The sequence below is a fragment of the Echinops telfairi genome, unplaced genomic scaffold, assembly GCF_000313985.2.
Source record: "Echinops telfairi isolate 266 unplaced genomic scaffold, ASM31398v2 ScPeMD7_2;HRSCAF=8, whole genome shotgun sequence".
Lineage (NCBI taxonomy): Eukaryota > Metazoa > Chordata > Mammalia > Afrosoricida > Tenrecidae > Echinops > Echinops telfairi.
Window position 1 is genome coordinate 68,514,038 of NW_022103898.1, and position 18,452 is coordinate 68,532,489.

Below are 18,452 nucleotides of genomic sequence, written 5' to 3' on the forward strand. Positions count from 1 at the left end.
TAGTTTATCACCGGCCTATAATTGTATAATTTCTTTTTCCCACCAGTGTTTTAAATTCTATACCCTTAAGCAAGCGAATTTTGGGAATGATGGGGGCAATGAATGTATAGATGTGCTTTGCACAATTGATCTATGTATTGTGATGAATTGTATGAGCCCCAATAAATTGATTAAAAAATAATAATAATAATTAAATTAAATTAAATAAATAGATAGACGGATAGATAGATAAATAAATAAAATAAAATAAAAATGGTTCATCTGTGTACATGACACAATCTTTAAAAATACTAAGCCCAGAAACACGAACAAAAAGCCCTTTGGTTCAGCACATGGATGTAGACATTCAGCTTGTTCCGATTACCTTCTTGGGTTGGGCCTCACTCATCTGGCTAACTTGGCAGGAGGCATGCAGCTGACTTTCTCTGAATGCCCAAGACAGGAGTGGAGGGTGAGGAGACCACCCTCCTTCCACGGAGTATTCTAGCTGTACCGCTTCAAGACAGACACGACTAGTCAAGTCACAGAGACTAGAAATGGCCAAAAGCCAGTGTCGGGGTTATGTCAGAGGTGCTAAAGTAAAAGCGTAAGTAAAGGAGGCATTTATCATAAACCTGTCAAACTCTTCTATGCATCCACCATCCTAATGTCACAGTCAGCTTTTTGGATGCCCTGAAAAAGGCATACGGAGCTTCTGGTGGAAATTGCATTGAATCCGTGAGTCAGTCCACTGGGCTGCCTTTTCTAAGACACCGCCTTGTGACCAAGACAGACCAGGGAGAAAAGCTGGGAACTCTCCATGCAGCCAGCCAGCCGGGGTCAGCCCTGTGGAACACAGCAGCCGAAGCCCACTGTCAGCATCTAGACCAGTGACAACCATTCTCAGGGTCAGTGTGATGCCCTCCATTAATAATGTGCCCAGTACACACTGGGGGGCTTGACTGCGTTCCTTCCCCGCTCCCAAACCCCTGTGACTTCCCGTTGCCTGCTCTTCACAGATGGAAACGCGCAGTAGCCTTGGAGAGTGACTATGAAGTGTTCAACCCATCACGTGGACAGGCTCTGTAAACAGCAAACACGTGCTCAGAAGCCTTCACATGCATCCACTCGAGTCATTCCCTTTTAGTTCCTGAATGCAGAGCCCAAGAAAGGTTTTCTCCTGAGCCCTTAGGTTGTGTGGGGTAGATAGTTCCGTGATCCTCATCACAGGGTGTCCATACCTGACCCAAACCACCTTTCTCTTGTCTCTAGAGAGGCGCTGGTAACCTGACCTGGCGATCAGACATCCTGGTCGAATATCAAGGAGAAGGACACAATGTCTCAGACCCAACCTGCCCTTCCGTGGGTCCTGGAGTATCGGTGAGTTGGCTCAGGCAGCCTTTTCGTGGCAAACACATACAGCGTTGCTCTAGGTCAGCGGTTCTCAACCTGTGGATCTCAATTCCTTTGAGGGGTCGAACGACCCTTTCACAGGGGTCGTCCGATTCATAACAGTAGCAAAATTACAATGATGAAGTAGCAACGAAAATAATTTTATGGTTGGGGGTCACCACAACATGAAAAACTGTCTGAAGGGGTCACGGCATGAAGAAGGTTGAGAACCACCGCTATAGGTGCTCAAGTCTTGGAACCTTTACCCTGAGCTCTGCTTCTCCGTCTTGGTCACTTGACTTGGATAGTTAGTAGCTGGACTACTGCAGAAAGTGCTGCTGCTGACCTGTCGTCAGAATGTGCCTTTGAAATCTCCCAGTTGTTGATCACGCATGTAGCGACCTGCCCATGTGCTTAGCAATGCCGGGTCCCCATCCCCTCCAGTATCTGCATCTTCCTGTTCAGGGATATCCTCATCAGTGGCAGCTTCCACTGGGGACGTGTCACTGCAAGTGCCACACTTTGGTAGCAAGCAGGCTGCTCACGGAGGCGGAGACAGCCCTGTGGGGAATAAGCTTCGATCTGGAGTCAGTTCTCCTAACACCACAGTGTTACAATTTAGTAAAGACACAGCCCAGACTATATTAGAGGCTCTGGGAGACATGAGGGAATAAGTTAGGGAGAAGTCCGACTGGCTGATAAATCAGAATACTCCTATGAAAGTGCAGGTGATTAATTCCCCGTGATGTTCTCCTCCTCCTGCAACCCTTGAGGAAGACAGTTGCTCAGACTCCTCCGAGGTGACTCCTGTCTGCATAGGGACCCCTTCTCTCGGCAGCCCAGGCCTTATAAAGGCGCTCCTGTCAGATGAGTCAGCTTTCGGCAGGCAGCCATCCTCTAATCAAGTTAGTCCTCTAGCAAAGCCTCAGACCGCTGGTTGGCTCCTCTGTGGGAGTCTTCCTCGTTTCTGTGCAACTGCACGGCTGCCTTCCCCCGTTGGGTTGCCCCTCTAGGCCGCTAGGCATTTGTTACTGCGGGAGAAGTGCATTCGCTGACCTGGTGCGTGTCCCCACAGCAATGCTTCCCAGACTGCGTGTGTGAAGACGCATATAACAACACCTACGCTTGTGTCAGGACCATGTCAACCTCGTGGAACTTACAGTATTGCGAGTTTGATGATCAGGAGGTAAGGCCACCTTCTCCCTGTTGCTTCCCCCACCCCTTTGTGTCTGGCCAGTGCGTCACTCCTTTGGGCTGGTGACGAGAGCAGTTCTCAGGATGCTCCCCAAGAAAGACCTTTTCCTTCGCTCTGCTGCATCCCAGGGGTCCTTCCAGTCAGAGAAGCCATCCTCTAAGGCCCCATCTGCCGCTTTTCTAGCTGGCCTTTCCAGAGAGGACTGTAGCCACTACTACCACCACCCAGACACACGCACTTGAAATACACAGCTCACTCTTTCCCGACAACACGGGCCTGATCCATCAGCTGCCCTGACAGCTGTGAGCCCCATCGGGCCATTCCCTGTCAGCGTCCCAGCGCCAGCTTGTTCAGACACTCTGTGCCCATCCCAGACGGATCTTCTGGTGCTCACGTGGGTCAGCAGTAGGGCTCCCAGCAGAACCCAGAAGCACCATCCTTGGGCGCCGACGGCTTCTTGCCGCACATCTCAGTCTGGCTTGTCAGAAACCGCTTGTGATTCTGTAGCATGTGCTCACCTTGCTCCATTTGGCAGTACCCCCTTCCCCACCTCCCACCCCACTCCCGGAAGAGACTGACCCGTGTCTTGCCAAATTCATTGACTTACTCTGCCATTCTGTTGGCAGCACCAGTGCCCTTCTGACCACAGGTGGTGGGAACACCTTCTCAGCCTGGGTCAAGTCCCTTCCTCCTGAGACGCCTTCGCCAACTTGGCTCCTGTGCCCCTTACCCATGCTGATCAGCTGCATCACTGCTTGATCGGAGCCCTTACACTTGACGACGGCTTACCCAGCCGCTTTACAGATGTGTTCCATCTGGAAATCACTGGTAGATACTTGCGTTCTATATGAAGTCCTGGAGATATATAGAGAGTGTATCACACGAAGGTCTGCTCACCGCCAGGTCAGCAGCTTGAAACCATCGGCTTCTCCTCGGGAGAGAAATGGCGCTTTCCACCGCCATCAAGAGCGGCAGTCTTGGGAATCCACATGGGGCAGTGCTACCCTGCCCTGTACGGTTGCTGTCAGTTGGCACTGACTCAGTGGCCATGAGGTTCGTTTTGGGGTTTATAAGCGGTAAACTGAGGGCAGCTCTTTGAAGCCGGTTTAGGCAAAATTGACCTAGTGTTTTCCTAGTCTCCCATTTGACTCCAAATTGGAGAAGAGCAAACAAGGAGAGGGGAGAAATTCTTACACTAGACTCATCTAACGTGAAAGAGAGAGAGAAGAGACCGTCTCGACTGTCAGTGGGACGGCAGTGATCTGAGCCCACCCAGCGGCCCTGACCAAGCCGCCTCAGAAACCTGCCCCACGGGGTTCTATGAGTCACGGTAGATGTGATCATTGGTAATGCATTTTGTCACATTGGTAGTATACATCTAAAACGGCTTTTTAAAATGAGAAAACCTAGCATATGAATAGCACAACTGTGAAGTTTCGCATGTCCGTCTTTAATAGATTGATCACTCTCTAAAGGCAGAACTCACCTTCCAATGTTGATGCTCACTTCAGCACCGTGGTCACTAAGTTCTTCTTTCTGAGTCTTTGCCATTCGAGGGCCCTGCCTTTTGGCTCTGCTTGGATTATACAGGCTAGTATCTGCCCTCCCCACTGCCTGACTGCCGAAGGCACAGACCGGGTGTGCTAGGGGTGCCTGACCGGCATATGGGCTGTGGGCCCTGAGGTAACTGAACCCTACAACAGATGCTCCATTGTCTGCGGTCGGCACTTCGGCTCTTTGAAGCTCTCGAGAGCAGATGCTGTCTGTCTCCTGGCCCTGCAGGGAGTGTTCGCCAAGCAGGGCCCTCTTTCACGTCTTCCTCCGGGCATTCCTGCCTTGTAGGTGTTCGTGGAGGTCTACAACCTGACTGCAGACCCACACCAAATAACCAACATCGCTAAAACCATCGACCCCGAGCTCTTGGGAAAGATGAACTATCGGCTGATGATGTTACAGTCCTGTTCCGGACCAACCTGTCGCACGCCAGGGGTTTTTGACCCCAGGTAAGTGTCCCTTTCCTTCCATGGCCTCACCAGGCCAGGCTGCCACTGGCCGTCGCGCTCTTCTGGGAGACAGAGGGAGCCTTCCAGATGGGGCTCTTGCTTTGCCTTGAGCTGTATCATCCTGCTGTCTCAGTGCAGTAGCCATCTGTGCTGGGCTTGAAACCGGTAGAAGCTCGCTGTCCACTGCCCTGCCGCTCAGCTCCAGCTGGAGGCCCTGCCTCCCTCCCTCCCAATGGGACTCTCTCCTTCCTTCCCTGGGTCTGCTTGTCTGTGGTGGGACCATTTGGCAGCACAGGTGGCACCTGGGGCTTCTTTAAAGTGACCTTTGGCCCAGTACACCATTGTACCCAAGGACTCCCAAGAGAAAGTGCCTTTATTTTAATTCTGTGGAGAACACAACTGCAGAGATGAATAGGCTTGCCAGTAAATTTAATACTCTGAATATGCACGATGAAAAGCAAGTTATGAGTGCTTCAACGTGAAAACAAACAAACCCACAGTGAACTGTGGAGGTATAAGGATAGACCAATGTCACCCACAACCTCAGGCCTGTTCTCCCACTCCTGACCTCTGAAAAAGCGGCTTTTCATTAGTAACACTGGTTGACAGTACACCACACACGTGAGCTCCCTATGGCAAGAAGCCCTGGTGACACAGCGGCTAATGCACTGGGCGGCTCACCACAGGGCAGTGGTTCAAACCCACCAGCCTCTCTGAAGGAGCACATGGAGGCTGTCTGCTCCTGCAAAGATGGACCGTCTTAGAGGCCCTGTGGGGTTTCTATGAGTTAGAAGCGGCTCCACTGCGATGTGTGGGAGGGCAAGGAGCTTGTCACTTATTTTTGCCTGAAGATTGTATTCATGAAGTTAAAATGAGACTTCCCCTGGGAAAGGATTGCTTCAGTTCTCAGTCCTAATGTGACGGCGATAGGCAGGGAAGAAGTTCACCCATTGGCAAGCTGCCGTGGATTTCACCACCTGTGGGTTCAATGATGCCTGCCTCAGTCTCAAGAAGTCGTGACGGGGAGAGGGAAGCAGAGAAGTTTGGGTGGTAGAACATGTATTTTAGACTGTGATATTTGAACCTTGTGTATAGAGCCCATGGCCATAGAGATCAGGAAATTAAAAGTAGGGATCGCTAGTAGTATTTTCCCTGTTGAAGACTGCCTTGAATTCCCCTGTTTGTAGGCAGTCAGGCCAATGACTGGTCCCAGCCCGGAGCCAAATTCAACGCCAGGCCTGTCCTCTAACACAGTCCGTGTGTCTCTCTGTAAAGAAACTTGGAAACAGCCAGCGGGCGTTCAGCCAGGCTTCCACTCTTCCCCACACCCTCATACAGTTCGCTCTTCCACCGCCCCGCAAAGCAGCCCCAAATCTGCTTCCCTTCCAAGATGGACGTTACCCAGTTTTCTCTTCCATTTTAAATTTTAATTAGCGAATGCTTACGTCTTCCGCTATGAACGCGCCCTTTAGAGTCCCTCCTGGCGATTTCATTGGTCCTCCTAGAGCCTGCCCTGCCATCCTTTCCAAGCAGTGATCTTCTGAATGAAAGGCTCTGAGGCTCACGAGAATTCACGTGGTACTTGTGGCTTCTTTCCCCTCCAGGTACAGATTTGACCCTCGCCTCATGTTCAGCAATCACGGCAGTGTCAGGACTCGAAGGTTCTCTAAACAGACTCTGTAGCGACACACCCAGCCTCTGCAGTTGGATCCCTGCACGCCTCTTTCTGATGAAGTGATTGCAGTAGGTGTCTGTAGCTAGTCTTCAAGACCACGCCTGGAGGAGTTTCTGGCTTTGTGTTCAGTCCTGTTTGAAAGCCCCATCAGCTGACTTCCTCGTGCAATGTGTGCAACTGTGACCTCTAACCCCATGGTGGGTGGGGCTGCCCTGGGCCCCTCCAGTCCGCCAGTCATGAGCTCACCTGAGGTCTTTGCTCTTGCCCTATCTTTTCTGTCACGGGGCCACCATCCTTGATTCTACCCTATGTGTCAAAGTCTGAACTTGTAAACTGACTCAGATCAATGGCAATACTGTAGGGCAAAAAGAAAAAAAATTCCAAAAAAATTATTTTGGCATATACCTTGGTCCCAAAGCCAAGGACTTACAAGAGCATTCCACATTGAGCCCTTCACTAGCAAAAAATACTAACGTGGCTTAAAAACAAACAAAACAACAGAGCTGGCGCAGTAGCATTGCTTTTAGATCAGTAAACTTTAAGGGTACATTTCCTGCCTGCCCATCACCCTGTGGTCAGGTTGCAAATCCTAAACCTGCCAACCAAACCGTGGGGGCGTGGTTTGCATGCTTGTTTTTGATTTCTAACTGCTCCGAAGATGAAACCGAAGCAGCATCACTTGCTGAAGTACGGCCGCCTCCTGCCCACGGGCGAATCTCCCAGAACCCGGGCCACAGCAGGAGGGCCCCTTTCCCTTTCCGGTCTGTCCTTCCCTCGGTGGCGGCAGGGTGGGGAAGGCAGCGTTTCTGATGGCCTTCTAGAGAAGGCACGCCCACGCAGGCAGTTGAAGGGCTGCCCTGGGGTGAGCCAAGTGTCTGCAGCATGGCACCTGGCGCCTTGGGTTTGTGTGAAGTTATTTAGACTCTCAGCAGCTGGTTGCAATTCTCTTGCAATTGTGTTAAGATGTAAAAAATCCTCTTAGTTGATGGGAGATACAAAGTACTGTGGCGCTTGGGAGGCTCCATCTTTAGGTCCCTGAGTTCTTGGAGTCTCTGGTCCCCATTCAGTATCCCTCTGTCAAAATCAGGTCTCCTTGGGTCTCCTCACTGTCGCGGCCACCCCCGCGGGACCAGCCCAATCACGGCTGCTTTCGGCATCAGAAGACCGATTGTGGTGGAGCAGCAAGTGAGGAAAAGGAGCCAGGGCTGCTCAACTTGGGCGATAAGTGGTTTTCGCTTTGGCTTCATTTCAGTTCTTCTGTTGAGCTTTGAGCACTTTTGTTGGTGAGACACGACCACAAGTTAACTGTGCTCCTGGAGTTTCAGCCGGCCACGGGTTACCCTGTACCTCCAGTGAGCGCAGCACCCGGGGGCTCTCCGGAGGTGAAGCAAGCAAGGGAATGTTTTAGGCAAAGAAAGTAGTTCTAGAAAGTATGCGAACAGCCAAACTGCACTGCGGAATATGGGTATCGGCTCTCTCCTGCAACATTCTCCGTGAACGGCAGGATGATTGAAGGGGGACCACAGTGACCCCCAAATAAGAAGCCAGCTCCAACCAGGTCTGGGATTGCGGCACCCCCTCATTCAATCTTTGGTTGTTGGTTCTAGAAGCAGGTGCTGTCCTCCGAGTGGAGCAAGCCAGTGTCCGATGGCATCTCTGCCACTCTGCTCTGCAAGTCAGCGACTTCCGGGTGGGCACTCCCTGTGGACCTCCAAAACAACCTGAGAGACGGACCTCAGATTATAGCCTACCAGACTGCAAGCTGCCCCCAGCGTATAGAATGTGTGTAGGAGTGACCCACGGACCTCAGATTATAGCCTACCAGACTGCAAGCTGCCCCCAGCGTATAGAATGTGTAGGAGTGACCCACTGTGAGAGGCTTTCCGTGCCTGCTTCACCTGTGTTCACGCAAGAGTTCGCTGATTTCCCTCTTTCATCAAGGCCAGGTCCACGTCTGGCTGACTGGCGTCGTGGGCTGTAGAACGAACGGAGGCCTTGGACACGAGTAGGGTTTTGCCTTAGAGTTCTTACTACAAAGCGCTCCCAAAGTCAGTTACCAACTAGGGAGCAACCTTGTGAGCATCTTGGAATTTGACAAATGGTGCTGTCACAAATACTTTTTAATTGACAAACAATAAGGTGGTTTTCTTTTAAATATTTTATACAGATACACATTTAAAATAGAATGATAGCGTTCTTAAAATGTTTAAGTGTCTAAGTGAAAGGATGAGGGAGCAAAGCTGCGCGGGGCCCCTTCCTCGGAGAAAGCCAGGGCTGGTTTGTGCTGACCCGTTCGTTCGTTCGTTCGTTCGTGGGAGGGAAGGAGGCGGCACACGTGGTTCTCTCACCTGCACCACTTTAGCACCACTCGAATGTGCTGAATTCCCCCGTTGAATCACCTGTTCTGAAAGTCCCTCTGCCCTTGCTCTGTGTCATCTCAGTCGTTCGACCTAGAAAGTGCCCTTCAAAGGACCCTGTTCACTGCTGCACTTTTCAATGAATTAAAATGTATTTCTGTGTCTAGTGGAAGTGTGTCCTTTGTTCCGGTGCCCAAATAGTAATGCTGAGAAGATGCTTTCCATTGTTTTCCTGCTGCTCAACATGTCACTGGTGCGACTGGGCTTGTCCCCCTCCCTGAAGGCTGAGCTCTGTCCGGGTGCCACCCCTACACCTGGTCCCTACAGGCCAAGCCCAGAATGGAGCCCGGTGTAGAAAACCTTTCTTGATGAACGATGATTCATTCACAGCTTTGGAAAGCGATTTTTACCTTGGCTGGCTATAAAATAGAGTGAGCTCACCTTCCAAGCTGCTCCGTCTTTGGTGTCAAGACATATGACCTAATGTTCTAATGGAGGAATGGCTTTGTACGTGGGTGCAGCAAACTTCCTGAAAGGACCAAATAGTATATATTTCTGGCTGACAAACCATATGTTCTCTGTCACAACTACTATTGTTGGACAGATGTAACCATAGTTGCTACGTAAACAAGGGGCTGTGGTCTAATAAAAGTTTATACAGAAACACGGGCTGGCTGTTATTTGCCGACTCTTGGCTTGTAGGACGCCTCATACCCATAAAAGTTGCCAGATAATACCATCTAAGAAACAGGAAATGTGGGCATACCACAATGCTAAGCTTACTGGTTTAAGACCTGGGACTTGAGTATTTACCCTCCACAGAAGCAAGTCTATTTCTGTTTCATGGATGGCGACGGAAGACAGACCACACACAGCATGAATGTGTCAGTTGGCCTGGGGTCCCACAGGAGGACCTCGAAAGGCCCCGGCAGATGGATGCCTGCACATGCTGTGGATTTTGTTACAGGGCAAGGACACGGAGCTTGGGGAAACTGCCATTCCTCCTAGAAGACTAACACAGTACCTCATCCCTCCAGGTTGCTCACTGCCAACACCACCTTGAGAAATAGGTACAGAAACCATCAGGGCCTTGATTCTTAGCAGACCCAGCAAGAACAAGCAGGGATGGTCAGGAGCCATTGTGAATTGCCTCCCAATAACTATCAGCTGTTCCACAGCAGGGACTCACCTAGCCGCATGCTCTACCCTTCTCCCTCCATAAGGTCTGAAGAACAGATCAGGCCAAGAAGCAGTTATAGACCTGAATGCTTTAAGGAGAGTTCTTTACCTGGAGATCAAGCCCAAGCAACTGTGGGATAAGTAAGAATGACAGGTACTGGCCAGCCTTTTCGATTTCAAGACATCTAGAAGTGAAGAGGGGAAAGATGCTATGCAGTTAAATGCCCTTGGTACCTGTTACTGTGGGAATGGTTTGACCTTTGTCTAAATCAGGGTTGGGGAACCTTTTTTTCCTGCCAAAGGCCATTTGGATAGAATATCATTCACAAGTCGTACTGATCAAACATTAACTCACCCCTAATATGACTGGAATTGCTTGTTTGTGAGGTGTGAGCTGCTACTGATTTTACAAGCCTGATAGGGCCCATGGGCTGGAGCCTGCCCACCCTGGTCTACATACTAGAGCAACGGGACAGGGGATAGAAGCCCTGTGCTGAGTGACCCCCAAGGAGGAGGGAACTCGTGATGTACCCAGATGAGTCCACTTTTGTCACATCCCACCAATGCTCACCAAGCCTGTCCCAGCCCAGTGGATTCTGTACAGAACCGGGCTTCGTTTCATCCCTCTCTCCCCCACCAGTGGATTATAAAGACTGGTGAGCCAACTAGAGAGCCCCAAGGACACAGGCTGAAAGCATTGCATTGCGGCCTCTGCTGAGGTGCTAGAAGCTGCTCCGGAAGGTTTAGATGGTGAGACATGGGAGGCGGCTTCTAGAATGTGGCAGAGTAGAGGACTGTTCTCATTTTCAGTCTTTGAGATTTTGTGGCTACTTTCTGCCATTGAGATTTGAGGTCCACATATGTCCAACTTGACACTCTGACACTAATAGGTTCCCTAGGGGCGAGCTACAGAGGGTGCTTGTAAATATGGATCTGATGACAACAGCTCCTTGGGAAAGATGGGGTGATATTTCCCTCAGCCCAGTCTACTCAAGCACACAAAGCCAGCTCGTCACAGACAGGATTTGAGTGAGGATCTGGCTTCAAAGCCATCGCTCGTCTCCCTTTGTAACATTTCTATTAGTACTTTCTCCACACGTCATACAATTCAGTCATATCAAGAAGAGTTGTATAATTGTCATATTCAATTCTAGATCATTTTTTCTTCCTTGTAGTCACTTATTCATGTAATTATTCATATTTTTCTAATTGTGGCTAAAATATACACAACAGAACAATCTCCAATTCCACACCTTCTATAATTCCGTGTCAATGATTAAACTCTTCGTGCTATGCAGCCACTATTGATCTTTCCCGAATTCTTCTCCCACCACTGACATCAACTCCACACCCCTGCACAACAGCGCTTTCTCCTTCACATTTGGTTTCTTACAACGCCCCCCCACCCGCCCCCGTGATTTTCTTGATACAGAATTCACATATAAATGTCCATGGTGAAATCGCTTTTAAAATGAGTTGTACAGTCACAGTTCTGGTGCTCCCTCTCCCTCCCATATTCATGGTTTGTTCCCCAACCCCCTCACTCTCCAGATCTCCCACCCCGCCACCCCTACACCCCTGTAAACCCTTGCACCAGTTATTATCTCTATGCTTCTGTGCTTCACAAACTGGGAAACCAAAAAGAAACAGTAAAAAACAAAAATACCAAAGTGGTAAAGATAGAATAATAAAAAGATAAAAATAAAAATCCAAATGAGTAAGAAAGAAAAGACCATCGTAAATATTTAAAAATCCAGGGAAGAAATTTTTGTCATGGTTCTAGCAAGAGATCCTTCCACCTAGAACCATCTCAGGTTGGATCAAGAAGGAGGTCAACTGACCAAGTATCAAGTTAGATCCAGTACAATCACAATGATCTCTATCAGATGGTAAAGTTTTTCGAGACCCTTAGCGGGTCTGCCAGAGGTTTAATCTGACTACTCTGCAGAGAGGTTTGGGGTTCATGTCCTTCATAGCCTGGTACAAATCTTCGATCACACAGGCTGGTATGCTTCTTCCGTATGGATTCCTCGTTTAGATGGCTGCCTGTTTGTGTACAAGCCTATAAGACCCCAGACATTATTCCAATAGACGTCCAGGCACCATCTGTTTTCTTCACCACACTTTGCTATGGCACCCTTATCTTCAGTGATCTCTTCATGAAGCTGAGTATCGAGCAGGGCCATGTTAGCAGAACTGTTTTGGGATTGGGGCTAGAGTTAAGTGGGAGCCCAGAATCCATCTGCAAAGCAATCTTCCTGTTGCCCTCGGCTTGCTTTGTAAGAAACCACCCCCAGCTCATCATGTATCTCAGTACTAACTTTGAAAATATATCAAAAAGCCAGTCTTTTCCTGTCTTTATTCTGTAGATAGTTGAAAGGAGAACTTGACTCTGTTTCCCACACAGAAAAACTGACTCAGACTAAAGAATTCTACACTACAACCCCAGACCTTGAGGCTAATCCGTTCTAGAAGGAGCATCGACAGGTAATGCAGTCGAGTTCCGAATCAATTTTTCCCATAAGAAATAACTGAAAATGTATTAATCCACTCTTGATCACCAAGTTTTTACCCTAACCTTGCCTTTTTGCACAAAACATAACACAGAAATTTCAAAGTAAATGAGTTCAGCGTTCAATATTATAATTTAAATAAGAAACACAACATTTAAAAAATGTTTTTAACTACAGTATGGCACATACCTTGAGATGGACGAGGATCTGGATCTGTGGACACGGATGTGGAGAGGAGGTCTGGAGAGAGAGTCATTGTGTGAAGGAGTTCCCCCTTCCATAAAATCCACTGCTAGCTGCTTTTCAGGAGTTTTCCCCTTTGCCTTTTTTCCCAGGACCTGGCTGGCTTTCTCTAAAAAAAAAAAAAATTTTTGTCTAATGTGGTCTTCTGTTGGCATTTCCTTAACTGTTTTCTAAAAGGGTTTACTAAATTATCATCAACAATATCGATACTAAACAGATAATAATCATAATGATTCTTTTCAAAAGACTCTCTTAGGACCCAAAAAGCCACAAAAACTAAGAAAATTATAGCAAAACACTTGGAACACAGCTGCAAAAGGTTTAAACAACGCATACTAACAACGCCAACTAACACCGGGTGTCCGAAGCACGAACTGCTTTAGTTTACAAAAATCACATGTGTTGGGTCAGATTTTGTTTGAGCTCCGACAGAATTTTCTCGACATTTCGCATTGAATCCGACAATGTCAAGTACTGACGCAGTCGAATACCAGGGTTCTACTGCATCATCACTCAAGTGGCTTTTTACCTGCTTCACATCACAGCTGCTGAAAAAGAAGAAAAATCAGGCTTTTCTCTGCCTATCTCCTCTAACTACACCCAGTATGGCTATCGTAGCCAATCTATAAGAGGGGTCCCAAGAACCCCCCGCCCACAATGTGTCAGAGCCGGTCTTCAAGACCAATAGAATAAGGTGCAAGTCAGGGTGGGTAACTCCTGAGGCTAGTTCATAATAGACATGGCCCCTTCCAACTTGTCTTTTGAATCGTTCACTCTGGGGGAAACTGCTGTCATCGCATGAAGCCCTAAGCAGCCCTCTAGAGGTCCCTACGGGGAAGGACTTCCCAACCAGCCAACAAGTCACAACCTGCCCACCATGTGTCCACCTTGGAAGCAAATCCTCCTTTCCCAATCAAGACTTAAGACAACTGGAGGCCTCGTCCACATCTTAACTGCACCCCAAACTTCTGACCCACAGAGACCTTATAATTCATCACTCTCTGAAGAGACTATGTTTTGGGGTAGTAATTTGATATGCAATGACATCTCACTGCCATCGAGTCAATTCTGACTCAGTGACTCGATAGGACAAGGTGGAACTGCCCCTGTGGGTTTCCAAGACCGTAACTCTTTGTGGGAGTAGAAAGCCTCGTTTTTCTCCTGAGGAGCAGCAGGTGGTTTCAAACTGCTAACCTCAAGGTTAGCGGTCCAATGCCACTATGGTTCCTATGCACCATCCCCACATGACTAACATAATGGCCATGGCTGGTTTGTTGGGAAACTACAAACACATCTGAGTGCCTGAGGCAGGGTACAGCTATTGGTGGTTAAGGCTCTAACTAACTTTCTCCCAAGAAGAAGAAAAAATTCTAAAGTGCTTTACATACTTGAAGACTATAAATAAACACTGGCTCCCAGCTCTGGCTACTAAAACCGACTAGAAGTGTCTTTGATAAATTGGTTCTCAGCACATGGTGGAAACTATTTTAATGGGCCCTCTTGGCACGCAGGTTCCAGCCCCAAATCAAAGTCTTCTTGGTCAGTCCGTCCTCCACAAGTGGGGCAGCAGAGCGCAGCAGCGAGGCTGAGCTGCTCAGAGCAGCTGCAACACGCCCAGATGCTGGCTGGGTTTTGAAAGCACCTGTTGTCCAAATCAGAACCATTAGTCACTGACTCCTTGACTCCTCCCAACACTGGGAAAGTAGCTCAGATGCGCTGCCCGAGTGCCTAAGGAAGTGGCTGTTTTTCAGGCATGTCTTTCCCACTCTCCCAGATGAAGCAACTTGTATTAGGTTTCAGATGAACATGATCATTTAGCGCGTTTCTAGCAGCCTGGAGCTCAGCCTAGCCACAGACCGCACTTCGACACGGATGCCTCTACAGAGCACGAGCCTCTAGTGCCCGGTCTGGTCCTCTGCCCAGGGAGTGAAAATAAAGCGGGGCCCCAGGTTTCCTGGCCCCTCCTCTCCTTGCCGCAATGCTACCAGCAGCCCTGTTAAAAGGGTTCAGCCAGCTGCAAAGAGAGGCAGGAAGCAGCTCTTCAGGACTTGCTGGAGGAGGCACTGCCTTCCTATATCAGTGCTGCCTGAAGTGGCCCTTTACAGACCGTCTGTGAAATGCTTAGTTCAGCCCGGTTTGCACCTGCAGCTGGGGTGATGCGAACAGAGTCTGAGACTTGAACCAGTCTCCAAAGCTGCGGGGGTGGAGTCCATATGCATGCAAACGACCAGAAACCAAGGCCAAGGCCCTAAAGTGGTGGCACTCATCATTTTAACAGGAGAGAGAGAATGCTTTTCGATGGACTCATTGGAAACATAAGGCACCGGATGGAGATCGCTTGGTTGTCAGTAAACTCTGGAACCTGGGTGTTTCACGTTTAACAACTATTCCTCCCGTCAACATGACTTTAAAGGACCCTCAACAATAATGGAATCCACTCGATGGCAGTGAGTTTTCGTTTTAAGCCGGCCAACAATAAACCCTGTTCAGCTGATCGGGGCCCCTCTTGGAAATGAGCACTGTCTTAGTTCTCTAGCGCTGTGATCACAAAGACCACAGCTGGGCGAACAGGGTTATTCACTTGCAGTTTGGGAGGCTAGAAGTTCCATTTCACGCGATGACTTTTGCCGTTGGCTTACTTTTTTCCTATTAGCATCGGTGGGCCCTTGGAGAGGGCCATGTGTCTTGGCATCAATCTTGCCCTGGGTCTCGTGTAAGTTTTTAGGGCAGGGACCCTGGATCCAAATGACATGGTCCGTTCCCAACCTTTTCTTCCTCAGTGGTAGAAGATCCCTCTCTCCCTGCTTGTTTGCTTAGTCCTTTTTTCTATCTCAAGAGATTGGGTCCAAAGGCAACCTAATCCTGGATTGCTATCCCGTGTCACGAACATAGCTGCCTCCTTACCATCGGAGAGGTGAGGATGTACAGTGCATTGTATACATAAATCATGAGAACAGCCAAATTGACTCATGTTTTGAGAGGGACACAATTCAAGCTTGTAGATGAATTTTAGTGTTAACATGATGGGTGGGCAGCTTGACCCATTAGGAAAGCCACCATACCGCCACTGTGGGAACAAGAGCTTGGAAAACAGGACCATTCACCAGCCCCACAGTATACCTTCCTATTTACTAGCTAATTTGGTCCTCACAACACACCTGTGAGGCTAGCCAACAAGTCATGTTATAACCTCAACTCCAATTCTCAGGATAGAAATTGGATTTGATCCAGAGTAATTGCCATTGTAAAATTTACCTTTGTACTTGCCAAAGATGAACTTTTAAACTCGGAGAATACTTGGCCTGTTAAAGTTCTTTAATCATGAGGAAAAGTAAAAGAACAAGAAGTGACCCTGATAGACCATGGTGCCAGCACAAATCAGTGCCCTATCGTGCCAAAAATTTTCACGTAGATAAGCTATGAATTCTGCTAGGGAGGATCCACTTATCTTTACCAGGTTAGCTCTAGGTTATTTCCTTATTAAAGCCTCCTTGGGCTTCCTAGGTCACACACTCTCCCAGCACCCTTCCCTCGACACCTTCCTGCCACTTGTCCGCTTGCATTCCTCACTGGGACCTGAATTCCAAGAGCTCAAGGACCCATAATGTTTGTTCTCGCCTTATCTAACCAGTGCCTAACAGCTCTGAGGTTGTTGAATTAACTCGGGCCCCTGAGTGGTACAAAGAGTTAAGCACGACCTGCTGAAAGGAGAGCAGTTCACGGGCACCCAGAAGCCCGCTGGCAGACAGGCCTGGCAATGTGCTTCTGGGAATATGACGTCACAGGCCCACGGGGTACAGTGCACCAGTGACCCGCGTGGGCTTGCCGTGAGTCAGGATGCTGGAGAGACAAACGGCTAACTGTCACATTCATGGCAATCATTAAGAAAATATCCAGAAGGAAAGAAAGGAACCCAAAGGCTCCCTGCAACAAGAAACAAAACACAGCATCAAGCAGTGCGAACGGTCAAAGGAGGCAGCAAGCAGCAAAATGGAAGGTGTCACCTGTCATTAGTAATCACGTGAGTAGAAATGGACTACCTGAGCCCGTCAAACAGCCATGAGCGGCACAGTGCATTGAAAACATGATAAAACTCTAGCAGCGGTTCACAGCCTGTGGGTTGCAACACTTTGGGGGTCAAACAACCCTTTCACAGGGGTCGACCGATTCATAACAGTAGCAACATTATAGTTGTGAAGTAGCAACAAAAATAATTTTATGTTTGGGGGGGGTCACCACAACATAAGGAACTGTGAAAGGCTGGCGGCATTCGGAAGGCTGAGAACCACTGAATTAGAGCATGCTGTTTCCAAGGCCAAGGGCAGTAGGAGGTTGAAAGTGAAAGGGTGGAAGAATAATATTCCATGCAAACATTAACTAAGACCTGGGGACGCAGTCATTAGATTGAACATTTACACAAAATCTGTCAGAAGAGAAAATAAAACCCAAAAAAGAATGAATTGGCAAAAGTCGTGTGATACATTTACATCAACAGCAAAAGAAAAAAAAAAAGCTGCTGAGGCTGCTCATGTACAGCCAAACCCCTCAGGGGATCATGGGAGTGGACTCCTGGGAGTGGACTCCTGGGCTGTGGCAGTTAAATTTTATGCACTTGGGGAAAGGTGGACTCCAACCTGTCAATCAGGTCACAGCCTGAGGTGTGGCCTTTTTATAACGGGGACACTGAGACCCCTCCCCTCTCTCTCTGCCCCTTCACCTTCCTGCTTGCTGGGACTCTGTGCTTGCCATCAGAGCTGTCAGCGCCCTGCTGTGTTTCCACTGACCTTGAACCCACGTGACCCTGTGCCCAGCCCTGTGATCTTCCTGCATCCGCTTCACCTTTCTGTGTCATCAGCCTGCAGCTGTGAGTCTGAAGAGGACTCTGGGTAGCATCAGACCCACAGACTTGAGTTGGGCTGGGCTGGGCTGCCTTCTAGACATAAGATGACGTCAGGATTTGAAGCTCTTTCTTATACATACATGAGTATCACTGGTTTTGTTTCTCTAGACAACCCAGCCTAACACATGGGTGTCACAGGTAATTGGCCTAAGACCATGTTCATTGCTTTTGTTCTACCTCCAACTTCACAGTGCAGAGCCTGGCATCTTAAAAACTTGTAAGAGGCCATTGAAGTCACAATTGGTCTCTAATCCGCAGGAGTAACAGAAGAGAGTCAAGAATGGGAGAATGGTATAGACCGTATGACTTATTGCCTTCACAAACAACTGTCTCTCTTTGCCATGAGACCCTCACTGAACACTGTTATTCATGATTCCACAGGGCAAGCCTACCCAAAGGGGTGAAAAATACAAATTCAAATCTTCATGATCCCAACTTTCTGGAGCCAGATAGGTTAGATGTAGTCCTGAAACTGTATCCGGGAGATCATTTTTAAACACATTAAATGGAAATAACTGCTGAAAGTCATCTTAAATAGTCATCTGAATAGCTTAGCTTCACTATTAAGAGTCTTCCTTGAGTATTATTTTTTCAAATAACTACCTATGTGGGACCAAAGTGACTACAACTAAAAAAATTAGAGGCACCTCAGGGAAGCTGTGGACTGATGTTAGTGAAGGGGGAGCACTCAGAACAGGAAGGTGAGAATGGTCACACAACTCATTAGAACGTCACAAACCGTGCGTGTACAACTGTTGCATTGGTCGGTGTTTTGCTGTATATATATATATATATATATCCAACCACAAAATACACTCTGGAAAACACTATAAAAGTGTATATGAATACAGATATTAAAGAATGCCAGGGCATTATTCATCAAGATATCCTCATCCCTTGTATGATTACAACCAGTTTCCCCAAAATGTTGGCTGCCATACACTCTCCTAAAATATTAAGTATCCACAATCATTTTCATAAATATAAATTCTACAGTTTAAAAAAGAGAAAGAAAA

At 48.2% G+C, this 18,452-nt stretch overlaps 1 protein-coding gene across 1 annotated transcript in view; it reads left to right on the top strand.

Moving 5' to 3' along the window:
• The window catches only part of GNS (glucosamine (N-acetyl)-6-sulfatase), a 28,044-nt gene extending 19,277 nt beyond the window's left edge, over positions 1–8,767 (top strand). Inside the window, exons 11-14 of the mRNA XM_004700478.2 lie at positions 1,252–1,359; positions 2,447–2,557; positions 4,409–4,569; positions 6,174–8,767. Coding sequence (XP_004700535.1) covers positions 1,252–1,359; positions 2,447–2,557; positions 4,409–4,569; positions 6,174–6,252 — 459 coding nt within the window. The 3' untranslated portion in view covers positions 6,253–8,767. The remainder of the gene's footprint in view (positions 1–1,251; positions 1,360–2,446; positions 2,558–4,408; positions 4,570–6,173) is intronic.
• The last annotated feature ends 9,685 nt before the right edge of the window (positions 8,768–18,452 follow it).